The sequence below is a fragment of the Mytilus edulis genome, chromosome 7, assembly GCF_963676685.1.
Source record: "Mytilus edulis chromosome 7, xbMytEdul2.2, whole genome shotgun sequence".
NCBI classification, from domain to species: domain Eukaryota; kingdom Metazoa; phylum Mollusca; class Bivalvia; order Mytilida; family Mytilidae; genus Mytilus; species Mytilus edulis.
Window position 1 is genome coordinate 32,609,288 of NC_092350.1, and position 18,023 is coordinate 32,627,310.

Consider the following 18,023-nt stretch of genomic DNA (forward strand, 5'->3'; position numbering starts at 1 on the left):
TGAATAAAAATGTTTGTATGATATAAAAAAAAAATCAATTTAATTATTCAGAAAATACATTTTTTAGATATAAATGATATACTCTTTTTACAAATCATTATATTTTGACATTTCATTCAGCTTTTTACCAGTTGTTGATGATTCGTTTGTTATTATTTATATTTTATTTTATGTTTACCGTTACATTAATAAATGCACATAGGACATGTTTGTTTGCTTTTTTATTTATATTATAAACGATATGATGACGGAATAAAATCTAAACTGTTAACTGTTATTAAAATATCTTAATGAATATTAAAATTCAGCATTGTGTTTTAAAATAATGGTAACAATTTAAAAACATCATTCATAGATAAACAGTGGTAACAAAATCAAAAGCAAGTGAAATGTTATTGGTTGATTTCATTCACCGAAAGTCCCATTCTAACATGAGGAAGTATCTTCGTTTCATCACAGCGATGGTGCTCCCTAACTGGCTTTATACCTCTGCTTGGCATACCTGGTCTGCTTATTTCTCCCGACTTTCTCTTTGGGTGTTGCCTTTTGCCACGTTCAGATAAGTCGAACATGTGATCTCTGTAACACAAATTGAAACATGAGAAAATGCCAGTACTCGCTTTTAAGATTACGATGACTCCATATTGATAGTTGCCATCATGATTCAAGTCTAAGCAACACGCCAATATAATTACTTTTCGAAAAATTCATAAACAATCTATATTTTATGGTCTTTCGTCGATTTAGAAGTTGCACTTTATGTCGTTTCCATTTAGTCGATCGTTTTACGTGTTATATGAGGCAAATGATAACATAAAAGTAAAGTTTGATATTGACCCTTAATTTGTAATGTTTTCTGTCATGAGTAATGGTCCTGAATTGCTATTTTTAATAATTTGAATGGCAAAAATTAATGAATTAAACTGTAAACTGGTTCCATTTTGAAAATAATTTTTTTAATAATACATGTATACCTTGTATTTATCATATTCACTTGGTGGGGTGAAACGTAGTTGCGAGTATCTAAATGTTCTGAGTTCGTCTCCAACTCTTTCACTGGATATACTTTTGCACGACTTGTATTCATGTAAAATACCCTGAAATTAATATGAAACACAATAAGAAAAACATTTTTTTTAAAGAATTTAAAGCATACCTCTTATATATGATTGAATTTTGTATCTGTAAATTATATTTGATTTAAATAACAAAGAGAAAAAAGCTCATTATGCTTATAACCTTCCAATATTTTGAGGCTGAGGTCACTGGTGAGATTAAATTGTTATTTGGTTGGTTGGTTGGTTGGTTGGCAACTTAATGAGTTGTCACAGTAACCTTTCTCTTGTTATGTTTGATAAATTCTAATTGAAGAGATAGAAAAGATACAAAAGGAACATTCAAACTTCTAAGTTGAAATAAACTGATAACAACAAGGCTGTAAAACAAAATATTTGCAGACAAACTATAGTATACCAAACAATAAAGGGTCGAGTGCTTTGTTACCCTTGCAAAGTACCTTCTGTTATTTCATTTATAGGTTAATATGTTCTGTTTTGAGACTACTTAATGAATTTAACTGAAATTCCAAATACCAATACAGCATACCAAATTTATAGCCTGATACTAGTAGCTTTGATGAAGTTTTTCTATGTACAGACAAAATAAACATTCCAAATTACAAGTACCTGTTTGGGTCAAATCTGGCTTGAGTCAGTTCACATGCTGTACTGATAGCAGTTGAAACATCGTCAGGTCTCAATACACCACTTCCTTTTGGGTCTAAATCCTGGAACTGGCCAAAAACAAATTTCCGATTCAAGACTGCCAAGAGCTCGTACATTGTATGCTCCACTCTTAATGAACGGGAAAAGCTGAATTCTTCTCTCAATATTAGTCATTAAACCTTCAAACATCACTATAGGAATCCCTTTCACATGTCGCCCTGGAGGGGGGAATTTGCCAATATCAATCTTGTCCAAAAGCCAAGTTCGTAAGTTAAGTCGCCTCTCACACCGTTCTAAAGCTGCAATTCCAGGTTCGTCTTCAGCTTGGTACCATTCTCTGATAAGTTTACAAAAAATGGCTTCCTCTAAATCTCCATTTTCTGTCATTGCTGTCTCAACTTCGTTGGAGAATGTTTTTTGAACGTAAACATTTCTTTGTATGTCTATAAGATCGTCAACGAGTGCGCTACTAATGATTTCTTTTCCATCTTTTGATGTTTGCCTTGCAACCTTTGACCAAGCATTACTATGTATGCCTGCTTCCACGATTCCAGTGCTGCAACATTTTATTCGGGCATTTGTTAATAGATGATGACAGTCCAATAAACTGAAAAGATGCATAAAACGATTCGAAACGTATTCTGGTTTAGAATACCATTGAATGTTTGTATTCAATCCTTCAATATGTGTTGATTCATCAAACGGCATGTTATTTCTCCATTTCAGTTCTTCAGTGGGATAAATGTGTTCTGCATAGACAATATTCAAAACGTCCTTTGGAAATTTAGAAATAGACATCAAACAAAGAGTTTTTAAGCAATACAGTTTTTTCATAGATCTTGATCTTGTCATAAGGACTTCAGGTTGATTGACAAGGTTGAACATCAAGTCTGATAGTTTATATTTTGTCCACGAAACAGCAAACCTAATGTGTTGAGCCTTTAAAAAATCAGTTATTGATATCATACAAACTTGAATTTCAACTCTGTAGAAATGTTTTCTTATTTCTTCAATACTTTGGAATATAGTTTTAAACTCTGACAAACTAATTGATTCCCATTTCTTTTTTTTAACTTTGCTGTCAGTTTGAAGTGCTGACAACATCTTGATAAATTCTTCATCTTCGATTGTTCTTTTTTCTTGATTTTCAGGACTTTGGGTGCTATTCTCCACACTTTCATCATTTCGTGAGTTATTCTCTATATGTCTCTGTATCGCAGAAGCTTCATTTAAAAGTAAATGTGAGTCATCGTCTTGAAAAATAGTCCTTAATTCAGCTGAAATATCTGTATGAAACATGTTATCGACTTGATGAGAAGATATATCTTGTTCATTTGTTACCTGCTCAAGTATGTCATTTTCTATAAGGGGTGCAATATTTTCCGGAAGATTATCAAGGAATTCTGTTCTTGAATTTTCATGTTCCTCAGTTATTTCTTTATTTTCAACTGTGCTGTTATTAAACAATAATGCTGCAACAGTACTTGACGTGTGTAAAAGGTAAGGGGTCTCCTTTTTCTTCAATAATGTATAAATTGTTGTCTTCACGTCTTTACCATTAAGTATTGTTATTTTGTCTTCCACTTGATTGTCTATCAATTCAAAGACTTCTTCCCGGTTACTAAGCTTGGGTACTAAATTAATCTGTTTCATGTGTTTCAACATATCAGATTTCTTTATACTTCGAGCTTGTTTATACACATCTTTCATCAGCTGAAGTATTGTAAGTGGTTCGTTGTTTGCTGAACGAACGGCAATTGTATACCATTGGCCATCAAAAGATATGACAGGAACATACAATCCTCCGTGATAACATTTTTCCAGTATGTCATTTACCATGTTTCGCATTACATCTGTTGTCATACTGTACCCTTTCATGGCATATCCGATTGGGACGGAATGTTGCCTTTCTGGTATGTGTGATCGGTTGAGATCGGATATGAGATAAACTACAACTTCGGTTGCTATGTGCCGTGTTAAACCATATGCTTCTTTGACAGTTTCCATAACTTCATAAACAGTCTTATTTAAATTTGAAACTGTACAACTTTCAGCGGAAATTTGCTGCAATGATTTATGTTGATTATATTTTGCGTCATTTTTATCAGATGATACTACATCATGACCACACGTTTTGGCAACTACTGATGGTACTTCTGCAATTAACCGAACATTGTCTTTACAATACTGTTTCATTTTTTCTTGAAATTCCTTTAAATCACTGGGAAGCTTCGTTGGACACTTACTGTCTGCTTTTCCATAACATTGAATAAGTCTCGACATTATCTGATCCCATAACATACTGTCAAAGTCTGCCTCAAAAACTATTGTACTTTCCAAGCTATAGCAGAGAAAAATTATGCAGTTAGTTTCTAAAACTGACATCTCACTAAGAATCTGCGGAACATAATAATGCGGCAATTCATAGTAAACCTTCGGTTTGTACACGTTACCAGGGTATGGGCATTTTATCTCCACAGCAAAGCAAGGCTTATTACCTCCAAATTCACATGATGATGTCAAACTACCATCGGGACTCACAAGTAGCATGAAATTATTATCAAGATAGTCTACTTTACATCCTTCTTCGAAATATGATTGTGTAGGATAAAAAACGGGAAGAACTTTTGACACCAGAGTCGCTACACAATTTATTTCATTAACAGTACCATGTTGCATGTATTTTTTAACCTCTGGACTAGGTTCTGTCTTTTCCTTACCCGAAAATACATATTCAAAATGTTCTTTTTGTTTCTTAAGTCCACCTAAACCCAATGCATCAAAACATGTGCTCCCTGTAACTTTGGCGAATGAGCGTATAGTTTTCCATGCTGTAGATTTCTGTTTAACAAATGTTGTATCTAATGAAGACACATCATCTCTTTTGATTGTATTATTCTGAATTCCTGTTATACATACATAGTTTTGTTGCTCGGACAAATAACATATTTTACCTCTGCAGTATAAAAAAGATACATCATTGATAACGGATAATGCATACCCTAACGTATCAACTAAGTTTAGTAGTCTATCAATGCATGCACCAATTCTGTAGATGAAAGTTCTGATAACGCTAATGGCATAAGAATATTTTGCATTCATTTCCGGAGTTGTGCATACTTTTTTAATCTTCTCAAGTGAGATTTCCTTCTTCTGTTTCACTTTACGCACGGCTGACAATCGTTCACTTATGACTGTTAAAACATTTTTACCGGTTTCAGTAATACCATCTTTGCAAGATTCAGGCACATATGCCAAATCTGTTATGTGGCGAATATCAAGAGTAGAAATGGCCCTTTCTAACGATGAAATGCATTTTAAATCATTCTCATACATATTTTCAACCTTTTGAAGTGATGGAGGGCCTTCATATCCCCAAAGATTTATGTCTCCACTTTTTTGACCATCGACGCCAGCATTTAATTTCTTTCCATCAAAACAAATTTTGTATGTCTGATAAATAAAGGCAACAGTAGTATACCGCTGTTCAAAACTCATAAATCCATGGACAAAAAACAAAATCGGGATAACAAACTAAAACCGAGGGAAACGCATTAAATATAAGAGGAGAACAACGACATAACACTAAAATGTAACACATATAGACAAAATCCCACAAGAATAACAAATATAACATATATATATAACATCAAAACCAAATACATGAATTTGGGATAGACAAGTACCGTGACACGTCTTATCGCAATGTGAATTTACACTCAAAAATAAGAGAAAACAAACGACACAACGTTATAATGTAATACACACAGCAACGAACTATAATATAACAATGACCATATTCCTGACTTGGTACAGGGCATTTTTAAAGGAAAAAATGGTGGGTTGAACCTGGTCGTGTTCGTGTAGCATATCGATCATTTCATGGAAAATTCTTGGTGTCAAGTTTTTAAGAGTTTCTGATATATCTGACCCATCCAATGATTTACGATCTGGTACTGCAAAGTTAATTGCTGAATCTTCGGGATTCAAATGTCTCTGAATATCTTGACCTTGATTTTTCATTCCACTCATAAATCTCAGAAACCTTCCCTTAAAAAGTTTAAGGCCTACTCGCCAAAACTGTTTCACCTCCGGGGAATAACGCATTTTATGAGAGTCGTCCAACGAATACCACGAAACCACATCCTTAAATAGCAAGAACGCAATATTTTTTAGAGGCAGTTTATTCCCGGCCAGAAGCCTATTGAACTTCACGTAAGAGTCCATTTCCCCTTCATTCTTAAGGGTTTGGATAACTGAAGGTAAAAGTTCATATAACTCTGTTGAATTATCAGTATCTAAAAAATGTTCTCCGTGCGTCTCCATAACGTTTCCTTCCTGTTCATCCTGCAAATCAGATTGTGGTATTGGTAAATCTTGTATTTGTTTGAAAAGAAATTCTGGTGCTCTTTCAGAAATATCTGTTTCTAAAGGTAGTTCCATTTTAGACTTTTTATTTTCTTGAAAGTGCAAAAATGGATCATTTTCCTCGGGAAGTCTAGAAAGTTTTATAGTCATTGTCTCTTTATTTGGAATTATGATTTTTCCATTCCTCAAAATTTCGTTTGAAATAATATTGTAGTTTTTAGTTCTTTCCTGTGTGGCTGTTTGCAAAGTGTTAACAATTCTAATTTTTAACAAAACATCACCATGGTTAATTATATTATGATCTATAATCTCCCCGAAATCTCGTGTCGTTAGTTGGCAATATATACATTTGAAAATTTCGTTTCCGTCCATGATGTGTATCCTAGTGAAAAATTAAAGATTGAACGCTAAATTGTATTCCATTTAAAGTAGTATAATATGTGTTTTTAAATAAATATTATTTGATTGATTGGTGCTTAATTATTGTCCAGTGACAATTAGTTCGTGCATAATCAGGCCGTAATATTAATAAACTAGTGTATAAGCTGTCACAGAAAACAGAGGAAATCCCCGCTTTTTCATATTGTGACCAAAGTTGAAATCAAGTCCCAAAACTTGAAAGTAAATTCATCATTTTTTTATATGGAAAATATTGGAATACTTGAAATAATTACTTTATTGACTGAATTTTGTGTGAAGAGCTTATTATTCTTAATCGATATTTATTATGATGTGTGCTTTACGTTTTTGTCTTGTATACTGATTTTCGATTTATGTGTCTCTGGTATAGAAAAACTACGTGTGCGTTAGAATGGTGTACTCGATTGAAACTTAATTGGAAAACGAGGAGAAAATTAATGTTCACTCTTATTTATATATTTAATACATCAATATTGAGTGAAGAAATAGAAAACAATGAATTAAATATGCAATCTATTTTATTATTTTTTGGACTTCCGGTAGCATGGCGATTGCATGAAGTGGTGTTTTTCTACTCTCCGCCTTTTTTATTAAAAAAACAGTTAGTAAATGTATGTGAGTTATGTGAAGGTCGTAAACTAAAAACAATAGATGATCCACAAAATTATAGCAAGTTTTAAATGACATAAACCTGATACAAAAGTCTTTAATTGTTACAAACATTATCTTGGAAATATTATTCGAGTGGACCGAACTTCGTTATTCGTGTAAACAGAGGTCAGTGGTCGGAGTCAGAATCGATAATCGTTATTTAAAGTACATTTTGACGGAAATATACGGAGACAACTGATAACCATGGACCCCAGGGAACAAGAAAGGTATGAGACATTAAAAAAAATGTACGAATCTAAATCTGTGTCCGAATGCTTTGCAAGTTTGCACCTCAAATTAGAGGGGGATGTTGAATTTCTGAAAACAGAGGTCAAGGTACTAAGGGACAATGTAGAAAACCTTGAATCTCATGCTAAACTCATGGATGACAGTATTAAAGACATACATAACACACTCCTTCCTGATATTGACGAAAAAATATCAACAGAAGAAAAAGAAAGACTAAAGCTAGAGTATTGGGGCAGAAAATGGAACCTGGTGGTAAGTGGTGTGAGAGGAACCCCCTTGGCCGAGATGCCTAAAGCAACTGATTTGTATGTCCGACACTTCTTTGAAAAAACTTTAGAAATACCCAAGGAGCGCATCGAAAAAATGCTGTTCCAGGCCGTGCATACATGTAGGCTACCAGGAAAAGAGGGAGACAAAGAGAAAAGAAAGATTATTGTGCGTTTTAATAGTCTGATAGATCGAGACGACGTTCTGGCCGCTGGGATGAAGCTACAACGTGGAAGTGGGTATAGTGTTGTGCCCGATGTGCCACCGTCTGTTGCAAAACTTCGATTTAATCTTTTAAATGAAAGACGTGCACTGTCTTCAACTGAACAGAGGAAAGTCCATCTTGTATACATTAAAGAGTATCCGTTTGTCATGCTGAAAAAGAAGAGATCATCATAGACCTTTCAGCAGACCTTCTCATGTAAAATAAATAACTTTTAACTGATTTGAACGAAAAAATATTTAAACAAATCGCATTGGAATACTCACAGTAACATTCTGTTTATTATTATTGTATTTTATTACTACGTTCCTGTTTTGGGGTTTTTTTTTTTTTTTACATTGTGTATTCTAAAACTCTCTCTAATTGTTAGGTTTTTTTTTTCTATGTTGATAGATTGTATGTCCCGGCTCATCCGCACATGGCTAATTTGCATATAAGTTTGCTCAGGTGGGCATGCGCAACCTGTACCGGATGTTTTGGCTCACGATACAGACAAAAACACGGAGAATAATAAAACCCTCTCTAAACTAAAGAAATACATAATATGTGCCTTTCAAGAGTACTTATGTAAACATTATTCCAAATATACACCCTTATTGAACTCGTCTAGTAGGTGTTAATAGTTTTTATTAAGTTTTGAACGTGGTCAGACTTAATTAGTAGCGGTCCATCATATAAAACGCACATGGCTATAATTCCTCATACTGGCTACTTTTATGTCTTTTAAAGAACCCCACATATAAATAGAATGTCACTTAACAGTTGTTCAAAACTGTATCACCTTTAAAAAACAACAAACCAACCTGAGAGACATGGCATTCTCAAATAAAAGCAGAATTATCTGCTTTCAGCAAAAAGGGGGCACCCCGGACAACAATAACAAACAGTTGAACTTCTGATCCTCAAAATTAAAAACATTACAAAACTTGAAATGGGAAAAGACTTACAGAGATTTGCACCATAATTCTTTTTTTTTTTTTAGAGGTATAAAGAAAGGGGAAAACAGTTATTTTTGTTTTTGTTATAAAAACTATATTTTGTTTTTATACATAAAGGGCTGGGGAAGAGAGACACCCACTGTATTTTAGTAATTTAATTTACTTAATTAGAATTGTATTACCATGAAACGGGAGACCTCAGGTTGTTATGGGTTAAACGGTTCGAAAAAAACATTTTTATGTCACTTTCATTTCTCTCTACTTACTTGTACTTTATTTTTTTGTATTGCTCTGAATATGTTTATTGACTGTATAATCTTAGATCATTCATCCGTTACAATTGTAAGTGATATAAAATATGGGTAGTTTGAAAATTGGTTGCATAAATTGTAGAGGCCTGTCTTCTGATAAAATTAAAAGAAGAGATATCTTCTTCTTCTTCTTCCAGGTAAGGAACCGGATTCATTGCTGAATGTTAATGGTTCCGCGCGAAAACTTTACGCAGTGTCGGGCAACACAGAAAGATTTCTCTTGGCTATTTACAAATTACATTTAAAACGTTCGCAAAAAATATACAATTAAAATTATTTACAACTGGTTTTCCTACTTCCTTTCAGAGCATGCCTTCAGGGCAGCTCTGAATCCCTCAACGGTGTTGGTCGCTGTAACTGTTGTTGGTAGGTTGTTCCAGTCCCTGATTGTCCTCGGGAAGAAAGATTGGCCATAGGTGTCTGTACTTGTTCTTTCTTGGAAGAAGCGGTTTTTACCTCTGGTCCGGTTATCATTCGGGGTCAAATATTGGTGACGGTCTATATCTATAAGTTCATGCTGGATCTTGAATAGCATGCACAATCTATTTGTTTTCCTCCGTTCTTCGAGGCTTTCCCACTTTAGATTTTTAACCATATTTGTGACACAGCCAGGTGTTCGGTCTGTGTAGTTGTTATTCACAAATCGTGCTGCTCTTTTCTGCACCTGTTCAATTGCCTTGATTTTATTTTGGGCGGTTGGGTCCCATACTGTGCTTGCATATTCCACTGCAGGTCTTACCATGGACACATATGCAGCTGCTTTTACAGGTTTTGTACAGCCTTTGAGGTTTCTACGTATAAACCCCAACGTTCTGTTTCCTTTGCCTACTGTATTGTCTATGTGTTTATCCCATGTTAGGTTGTTGCTGATGGTTACTCCAAGATATTTACTTGCTTCCTCTGTGTCTAGAGTATGACCGTGAAGATGGTACGATGTTTGTATCACTGGTCTATTTTTGGGGGATATTCTAATGACAAGGCATTTTTTGGCATTAAAACCCATCTGCCATTTGTTTTCCCAGTCTTCCAATGCTGTTAAGTCCTTTTGTAGAAGTTCACTGCCAGCTTGGTTGGTGATGGTACGAAAGAGAAGGCTGTCATCCGCGAACAATTTGGTCTCTGATGTAGTTGCTGTTTCTGGCATGTCATTCGTTCGTGTTGTTTATTCTTTAGTTTTCTATGTTGTGTCGTGTGTACTATTGTTTTTCTGTTTGTCTTTTTTATTTTTAGCCATGGCGTTGTCAGTTTGTTTTAGATTTATGAGTTTGACTGTCCCTTTGGTATCTTTCGTCCCTCTTTCATTAATGTAGGCCAGGAACAGTAATGGACCAAGGACTGTGCCTTGGGGTACACCAGAGAGTACTGGTACTTGTGAAGAGACGGCACCCTCTAATATCACGCTCTGTTTTCTGTTATGTAGGAAGGAGCGAATCCATTTATTGGTTTTGGGGTTGACGCCGTAGTATTCCAACTTGTGTAGGAGGCGGTGATGTGGTACCTTGTCAAATGCTTTTGCAAAGTCAAGCAGGATGATGTCTACTTGGCCGCTACTTTTTGATTTCGATGCAATGTCGTTGATGGTTACGATTAGTTGGGATTCGCATGATCGTCTTTTGCGGAATCCGTGTTGTGCATCAGTTAGTATTTTATTTTTGTCAAAGTGGTCCATGATGTTGCTATGTACAATATGTTCTAAGACCTTACATGTGATGGAAGTTAGAGATACTGGTCTGTAGTTAGATGCTAGGTGCCTTTCGTCTTTTTTAAAAAGTGGAACTACATTGGCATCTCTCCAATCTTGCGGGACTTCACCAGTGTTCAATGATGTTTGATATAGGTCTGTGAGTATAGGAGCAAGTTGTTCTGCTGCTGCTTTCAGTATAAAGGCTGGTATTGAATCGGGACCAGTAGCTTTATGCGGTTTCAGGTTTTTTAATAATTTGTGGACTCCGTTGGTACTAATTTTTATGTCCTTCATGGTGGAGTATGGACTTTTACCTTTATCTGGAAAGTTATTTAGGTTTTCTTTGGTAAATACTGACTGGAATTGGTCGTTTAAAATGTCAGCTTTACTCTTGTTATCACTTTGCAGAAATCCCATTTTGTTTTTTAGCGGTGCCACTCCTGTCCATTCCTGACCTTTGCTCTTGATATAAGACCAGAATTTCTTTGCATTATCTCTATAGTCTGAACTGACCTCTTCCATATACTTCTTGTTGGCTTGACGGACCTCCCACTGCACTTCTTGTTGTAGTCTTTTATACCTATCCTTGTCTCTTTTCTTTTTAGTTTTTCTCGCCTTCTTGTGTGCTTTCTGCTTTTGGTTTATTTTGCGTCTAATGGTTGTATTGATCCATGGATGAGTGTTTCTTCCAAGGGTCATTTTCGTTGGTACTCTTTTCTCTATGGTGGTTTGTACAGCTGTTTTAAATGCCTGCCATAAAGACTCAACGCTTCTATCTTTGATGTTTTTGAAGGTAGTTATAAAGTTTTGTAGATCTTCCTTTATATTATGTATTTCCGCTTTTTTCCATAGAAATATTTTTCTTCTGACTGGTTTAGGTTTAAGTGGTTTACAAGCCATATCTAGGAGGACGATGTCATGGTTGCTGTTTCCTATTGATGGTAATGGTTTGCATCTTAATTTAAATGAAGGATGAGATGTAAGCAATAAATCTAGGGTATTCTCTTTTCGTGTTGGGAAGTCCACAATATATTTAGTAAATATATTTAGTAAATGTAGAGAAAAATATGATATGGTCTTCTTGGTAGATACTCACTGTAAAAAAGAACTTGAAAAGTATTGGCAGGCAGAATGGGGTTATAAAATAATATTTGGGTCGCATACCACGAGCAGTAGAGGCGTGGCTATCTTGTTTAGAAGCACTTTTTCTTTTGAAATTTTTGGACAGAAAGTGGATAAACGGGAACTATGCAATTCTAGATATAAAAATTTTCAATCATAGAATGACAATAGCAGTGGTATATGGACCCAATGAGGACAAACCAGTTTTTTATGAAATGCTCCAAAGAGATATTGAAAATTTTGGTAATACTTCAGTAATAGTGGGGGGTGATTGGAATTTACCACAAAATTATGATATGGATACTTTAAACTATTTGCATAAAAATAATCCTAAAGCTCAAAAAAAGGTTAATGAAATGATGTCAGAAATAGATCTGGTTGATGTTTATAGGGAATTATACCCAGAAAAAAAGAGGTTTTCCTGGAGAGGACCTAACAAGAAGCAGGCAAGACTGGACTACTTCCTTGTCTCATCTGATTTTCAACCACTGATAACCTCGTGTGATATTGGTGTTGCATATAGGTCTGATCACTCACCCATATCTCTGTCCATTCAATTTAATACAAATGAAAAAGGCAAAGGGACGTGGAAATTTAACAATGCTTTATTATACGACAAAGAATTTATTACTAATACTAAAACTTGTATTGCTGATTGTATTGATCAATATAAAATAGTTGATTCTGAAAATAGGGAAGAAATAGAATTTTCCATTTCCGACCAACTGTTTTGGGAAACTTTAAAACTGATGATACGAGGAAAAACAATTTCTTATTCATCTTTTAAAAAGAAAGAACGCAGTAGGGAAGAACAAGAACTAGAAAGTCAATTGAACAATTTGAACAATAATGAAAATATCAATGATAAAAGGGAAGAAATTACACGTATTGAACTTCAGTTAAGGTCGCTCAGAGAATCTAGAATAAAAGGAGCAATAATGAGAGCAAAGGCTAAATGGCGAATTGAAGGGGAGAGAAGTACAAAATATTTCTGTAATCTAGAGAAAAGAAATTATATTGACAAAGTAATTCAAAAATTAACTTTAGATAATGGTGAATTTATCACTGATCAAGCAAAAATTCGTGCGGAACAAAAGTTATATTATGAGAATCTATATTCATCTAAGAAAACACTTATAAATAATACACACCGAGCTAATTTCTTTTCTCTTGAAAACCCATTTATCAAAATTCTCTCTGATGAACAAAATATTAATTTAGAGGGGGAACTAAAAAGCTCAGAAATTCATAATGCATTAAAAAATATGAAAAATGGAAAATCTCCTGGTCTGGATGGTTTTACAACTGAGTTTTATAAAAAATTTTGGCACGACATTAATCCTTTCCTACTGCGTTCTTTCAAAGAAGCATTTCAAGAAGGTAAATTATCAATTTCACAAACACAAGGTGTTATCACCTGTCTACCCAAAGATGGTAAACCAAAACATTTTCCAAAAAATTGGCGACCTATTTCACTACTTAATGTAGACTATAAAATAGTATCAACATGTATTGCAAATAGAATTAAAAAAGTCCTTGATCACCTGATTAGTGAAACTCAAACTGGCTTTATGAAAGGCAGATATATTGGTGAGTGTACAAGACTTATATATGACCTCTTGAAAAAAGTAGATGACGAAGATATTCCTGGCTTGCTTGTCTTGTTGGACTTTGAAAAAGCCTTCGACTCTCTTGAGTGGAACTTTATATGTAAAACCTTGAATTTTCTAGGTTTTGGAGACACAATAGTGAAATGGTTCACAACCCTTTACTACAATTCAAAAAGCTGCATTCAAAATAATGGCTATCTATCTGATTTTTTTGTAATGTTTGGAACTGCTGTGCATCAATAAAATATGACAACAACATAAATGGTATAAAGATTAAAAATTCTGAATTTTTACTCAGTCAGTATGCTGATGATTCGACTTTGATCCTGGATGATAGTGAAGAATCTCTCAACAGTGCTCTAAATAAGATAGACTTGTTTTACTCATGCTCTGGTTTGAAGGCTAATTTTGAAAAAAACCAAGTTATATGGATTGGGGCAAAAAGGGGCTGTGGTGAGGAGCTAAACACAAATAAAACAATAATATGGAACCATTCAGGAAATTTCAAACTCCTAGGCATTCAATATTGTTTGTCAAAAGCTGATATATGTGTTGATAATTATTTAGAAAAAATTCAAAAAGTAAAAAATCTTTTAAGTGACTGGTCATTCAGAAATATTACTATATATGGGAAAATTGTAGTTGTGAAAACTCTCGCCCTACCAATTCTAATTCAATGTTTTACTGTTTTACCAGATCCATCCCCAGATATATTAAAGCAGATACAATCTATGCTATACAGATTTGTGTGGGATGGTAAAGGGGACAAAATTAAAAGAAATATACTTATCTCAAATTACGAGGATGGTGGTGTAAAAATGCCACATATTGAATCATTTATAAAATCACTTAAGTTATCCTGGGTTAAAAAAGTTTTAGACCCCACAAATTATTCCTCATGGAAGGTTCTATTGGCAGATCACCTTGAAATGAATGGTGGTGAAAATATGTGGCATTTATCAAAATCAGCACTCAATGAAATTAAAAAAGAATTTAACCCTTTTTGGCAAAATGTAATTTCATCATGGGCCTCATTGTGTGAGCCTCTGACCACAGCCCCAAGTGATATCTTGTCTCAACCATTGTTTTTAAATAAAAATATTATGATTGATGGAAAAACAGCTTTTTATAAAAATTGGATACAGAATAATGTATTTTTCATAAATGATCTCATTAAGGAAAATGGAGAATTTTACAATTATGATGAATTTATTAGAAATTATAATATAAAAACAACTTTCTTAGATTTCTATGGACTAATCTTGGCACTGCCAAAGGAATGGAAGAATGTTATTCATTCTCAAGTATTTATCAAACTAAATACTGTCAGTCACAAAATTGTTACCGCCATTAAAACAGTTGATAAAGTATCAAAACATTTGTATAAATTTTTTCTAGATAAAATAAAGGAAACCCCATCACGCATACAAGAGAAATGGAAAATGAAATTGGGAATAGATATTGTGGCCGAAGAATGGAATTATTTTTTTAGTCTTCCTTTAATTATAACTGAAGATCCCACATTAAGGGCATTTCAATACAGATTACTCCATAGAATTCTAGGAACAAATACTTTACTTATGAAGTGTAAATATAGTGAAACAGAACTGTGCACTTTTTGTACCGAAACTAAAGAAACATGCATACACCTCTTTTTTGAATGTAGTTATGTTCGAACATTCTGGCTTAATTTTTTTCAAAAGTTAGAAGATGTATGTAATGTAAGCTTTCTCCCAACCTTATCAAGTATAATCTTGGGTGTTAAACATCATCTATTTAAAGATATTCTTAATACATGTATTCTGATATTGAAGAGATATGTTTATTTATGTAGAGTTAGATTTACAGTCCCATCTGTTGCTGAAGCAATTGAATGGCTAAACTATTATTATAGGGTTGACATGGTCTCTATGAACGTGTGCTCTACCAGTAAAGCAATAAGATTAAAAGAAAAATGGTCAAGCATTGATAATATTATTAAGAAATAGAGCTCAATGCAGATGTACTCTGTATTCTGTTACTGACTTTGTATTTTATAATTTGTAACAAGTATGGTTAACTATATGTTTAGGATTTATAGCAGAATAATTTGTTTGTGCATCTTTATTTGTAGATGAGATTTGAAAATGATATGAAAATAATAAAAATATATATTACAAAAAAAAATATTTTATTATTTTGCCCGAGTGATTGTACAGAAAGGCTCCGAGCGAGAATACAGCCGTCGAGCGAGTGATTGTACAGTCAATAATATCAACCAACATCAAGAAAATTGATTTATTTAATTTTCTACTGAAACAATCGTTATAGAACTTTCAGAATGGTTAGACTATATATCACCAAAGGCTTAATTGTAAAAAAGGATGTAGTTATGAATATCCTTTTGAATTATTTTTTAACTTTTATTCGATGTTGATGACGAATTTTGAGCGATTTACTCGGAGCTCAACCGTTTGTTAGAAAACGTCTGGTTGTATATGTCGCTTACAGCATTTGATTGGTCTATTATATTGTGTAGAATGTTTTCGTTACAAAATCTTTAAGCAGAAACTTAATATTATAATGTTTGCGTTAACCAAAACTTACATTCATCAACTTGTTGTTTTTCGAATGTCGGAGCACCGCTTGACAGTCTCCCGAATGACCAAAATATTAAAACACCGCACAGTTCCGTTCCCACACTGTGTAGTATAGTAATAATTAATGTCCCGTAAGTTCATTATCGTGATTACCGTACGACTGAGAGGTGTAAACATCCTTTTTTGATTTTAATTACCCAAATATTTTGTGCAGTATAAAATAAAACTTATTCATCCGTTTGCTCTTGCATGTGTTGGAAATTTCTATGCATACATTTTGTCACGTGGTGATGGAAGTCACATGCCAGATTCATCTGAAAACCGTATCCCGGAACTGGCCTATTGAGTGAAAGGGGGTAGTTCTAGGGGTTGAACCCCCCTTTTTGGGGGATGATCAATACATTTCAATGGGGACATTTAGTTGAGTCAGACCCCATAGGCACTTCCTCTTTTTTTAAATTGGCTGGATCAGCTGCTGAAATGTGTATTAAATAAAACTTTACCCTAGAAAAGTTATGGATAGTTACTGATTTGGGGAAGTTTCAAATTCACTGTCACAGCTTGCCGGTGTCTGTGTTCAAAGTCAATGAAAGTGGTCGGTTTTCCCTCGTTGTATAATTGTGACTGAGGAATGCAGGGAAACAAATTTTTAAGACAAAAATAAGCCGACGTGAAATGAACCGTGTCTAGAAGGATACTGACAGGGTCATCCCTCGAGAACATTAACTTGTACCTTGATATTTTACAGTGTGCAGTTTCCCCGATTAAAAACGTATGGATGCAAAAGGCTAAGCTGACTAATAATTTATTATACATCATGTGCATGTTGTCTCAAAATATCCCGACAGCGTTAAATACCAGATGAAGTCAGTAGCCCTTTTTACAAACAATCTTAAATGTAAAATTAATCTTACGATAAAAATATTTAGTTGAAGTTGAATTGTTAATGAATATTTTAGGCTTCTTTTTTTCTTGTCTTCTTTAATATTTTAGCTATATATCTACAAACTTGCACTTTTTGCTCATTGCCTCTTTTCCTCATATTTAAGCATTGCATAGTTCTTCACTCTTTATTTTTTGCCAGTTATTCTCTAAACTGTTAACCCCTATGATTCATAACCTCTTATGTGCCCTTAACCTTTCGGTCGTTCATTTTATCCTGTTTCTGTTTACATGATAACATGCATGGACTATGTGAATGTAAATACATTATTTATCACACAACTTATTATTTTTTTTTTTAATGAATACCCTCATATATCGGAAAGATGATTGATTTGTAACAGTTGTTAGGAAAATAGTTCATGATGCATGCATTTTCCAGAGGATGCAAGCTGTATATGCCAAGCAGCTATATATATATATAAACCGATTTAACATGGTCATTATTGGTATCAATAAAATGTTTTACCTTTGACTTATTTATTTTCTTTCTTTCAAATTTCAAGATATGTATACTTTGACTGTGACGTTAAACCAAGGAGTTGTATATATAAATGCATCCACTATTTTCCGAACAACAAATCAATTATCTTTCAAAAATGGAAAGGACCTTAGTAAATAGTTAAACCTCATAGATTTAATCATATTGACTTTATTTTGTTTTCAGTTTTGCTATTATCCTGACACGGTGCAAATTGGACATAACTGCTATACCTCAAATTAAACATCATGGTGCTTTTTTGGGTATATAATTAAGTAAAAATAATTCGGCTTGGGAGGTGGGTTGCATTTGAGATTAATAAAATGAATATTTTTCACATTTACATATATTAAGATTTAAAATAAAACACTTCGAATTCAATATTGTAAATCTTTCATTTTATACGGAGATTTTTTTTTCTAAACGCTAACATTGTCTCGCTGTTTTATACGGC

General features: G+C 33.8%; 1 protein-coding gene across 1 annotated transcript; it reads right to left on the reverse strand.

Moving 5' to 3' along the window:
* Positions 1-241: 241 nt before the first annotated feature.
* LOC139481270 (uncharacterized) lies at positions 242-4,211 on the reverse strand. The gene is made up of 3 exons (XM_071264451.1): positions 1,686-4,211; positions 975-1,097; positions 242-579 (listed from the first exon to the last, which is right to left on the reverse strand). The coding sequence occupies exon 1, from the start codon at positions 4,107-4,109 to the stop codon at positions 1,749-1,751; it is 2,361 nt and encodes a 786-aa protein (XP_071120552.1). The 5' UTR covers positions 4,110-4,211; the 3' UTR covers positions 242-579; positions 975-1,097; positions 1,686-1,748.
* Positions 4,212-18,023: the final 13,812 nt, after the last annotated feature.

Coding starts and splice junctions, on each gene's coding strand:
- LOC139481270 (XM_071264451.1), bottom strand. CDS start 4,109: ATGTCAGTTTTAGAAACTAACTGCATAATTTTTCTCTGCTATAGCTTG.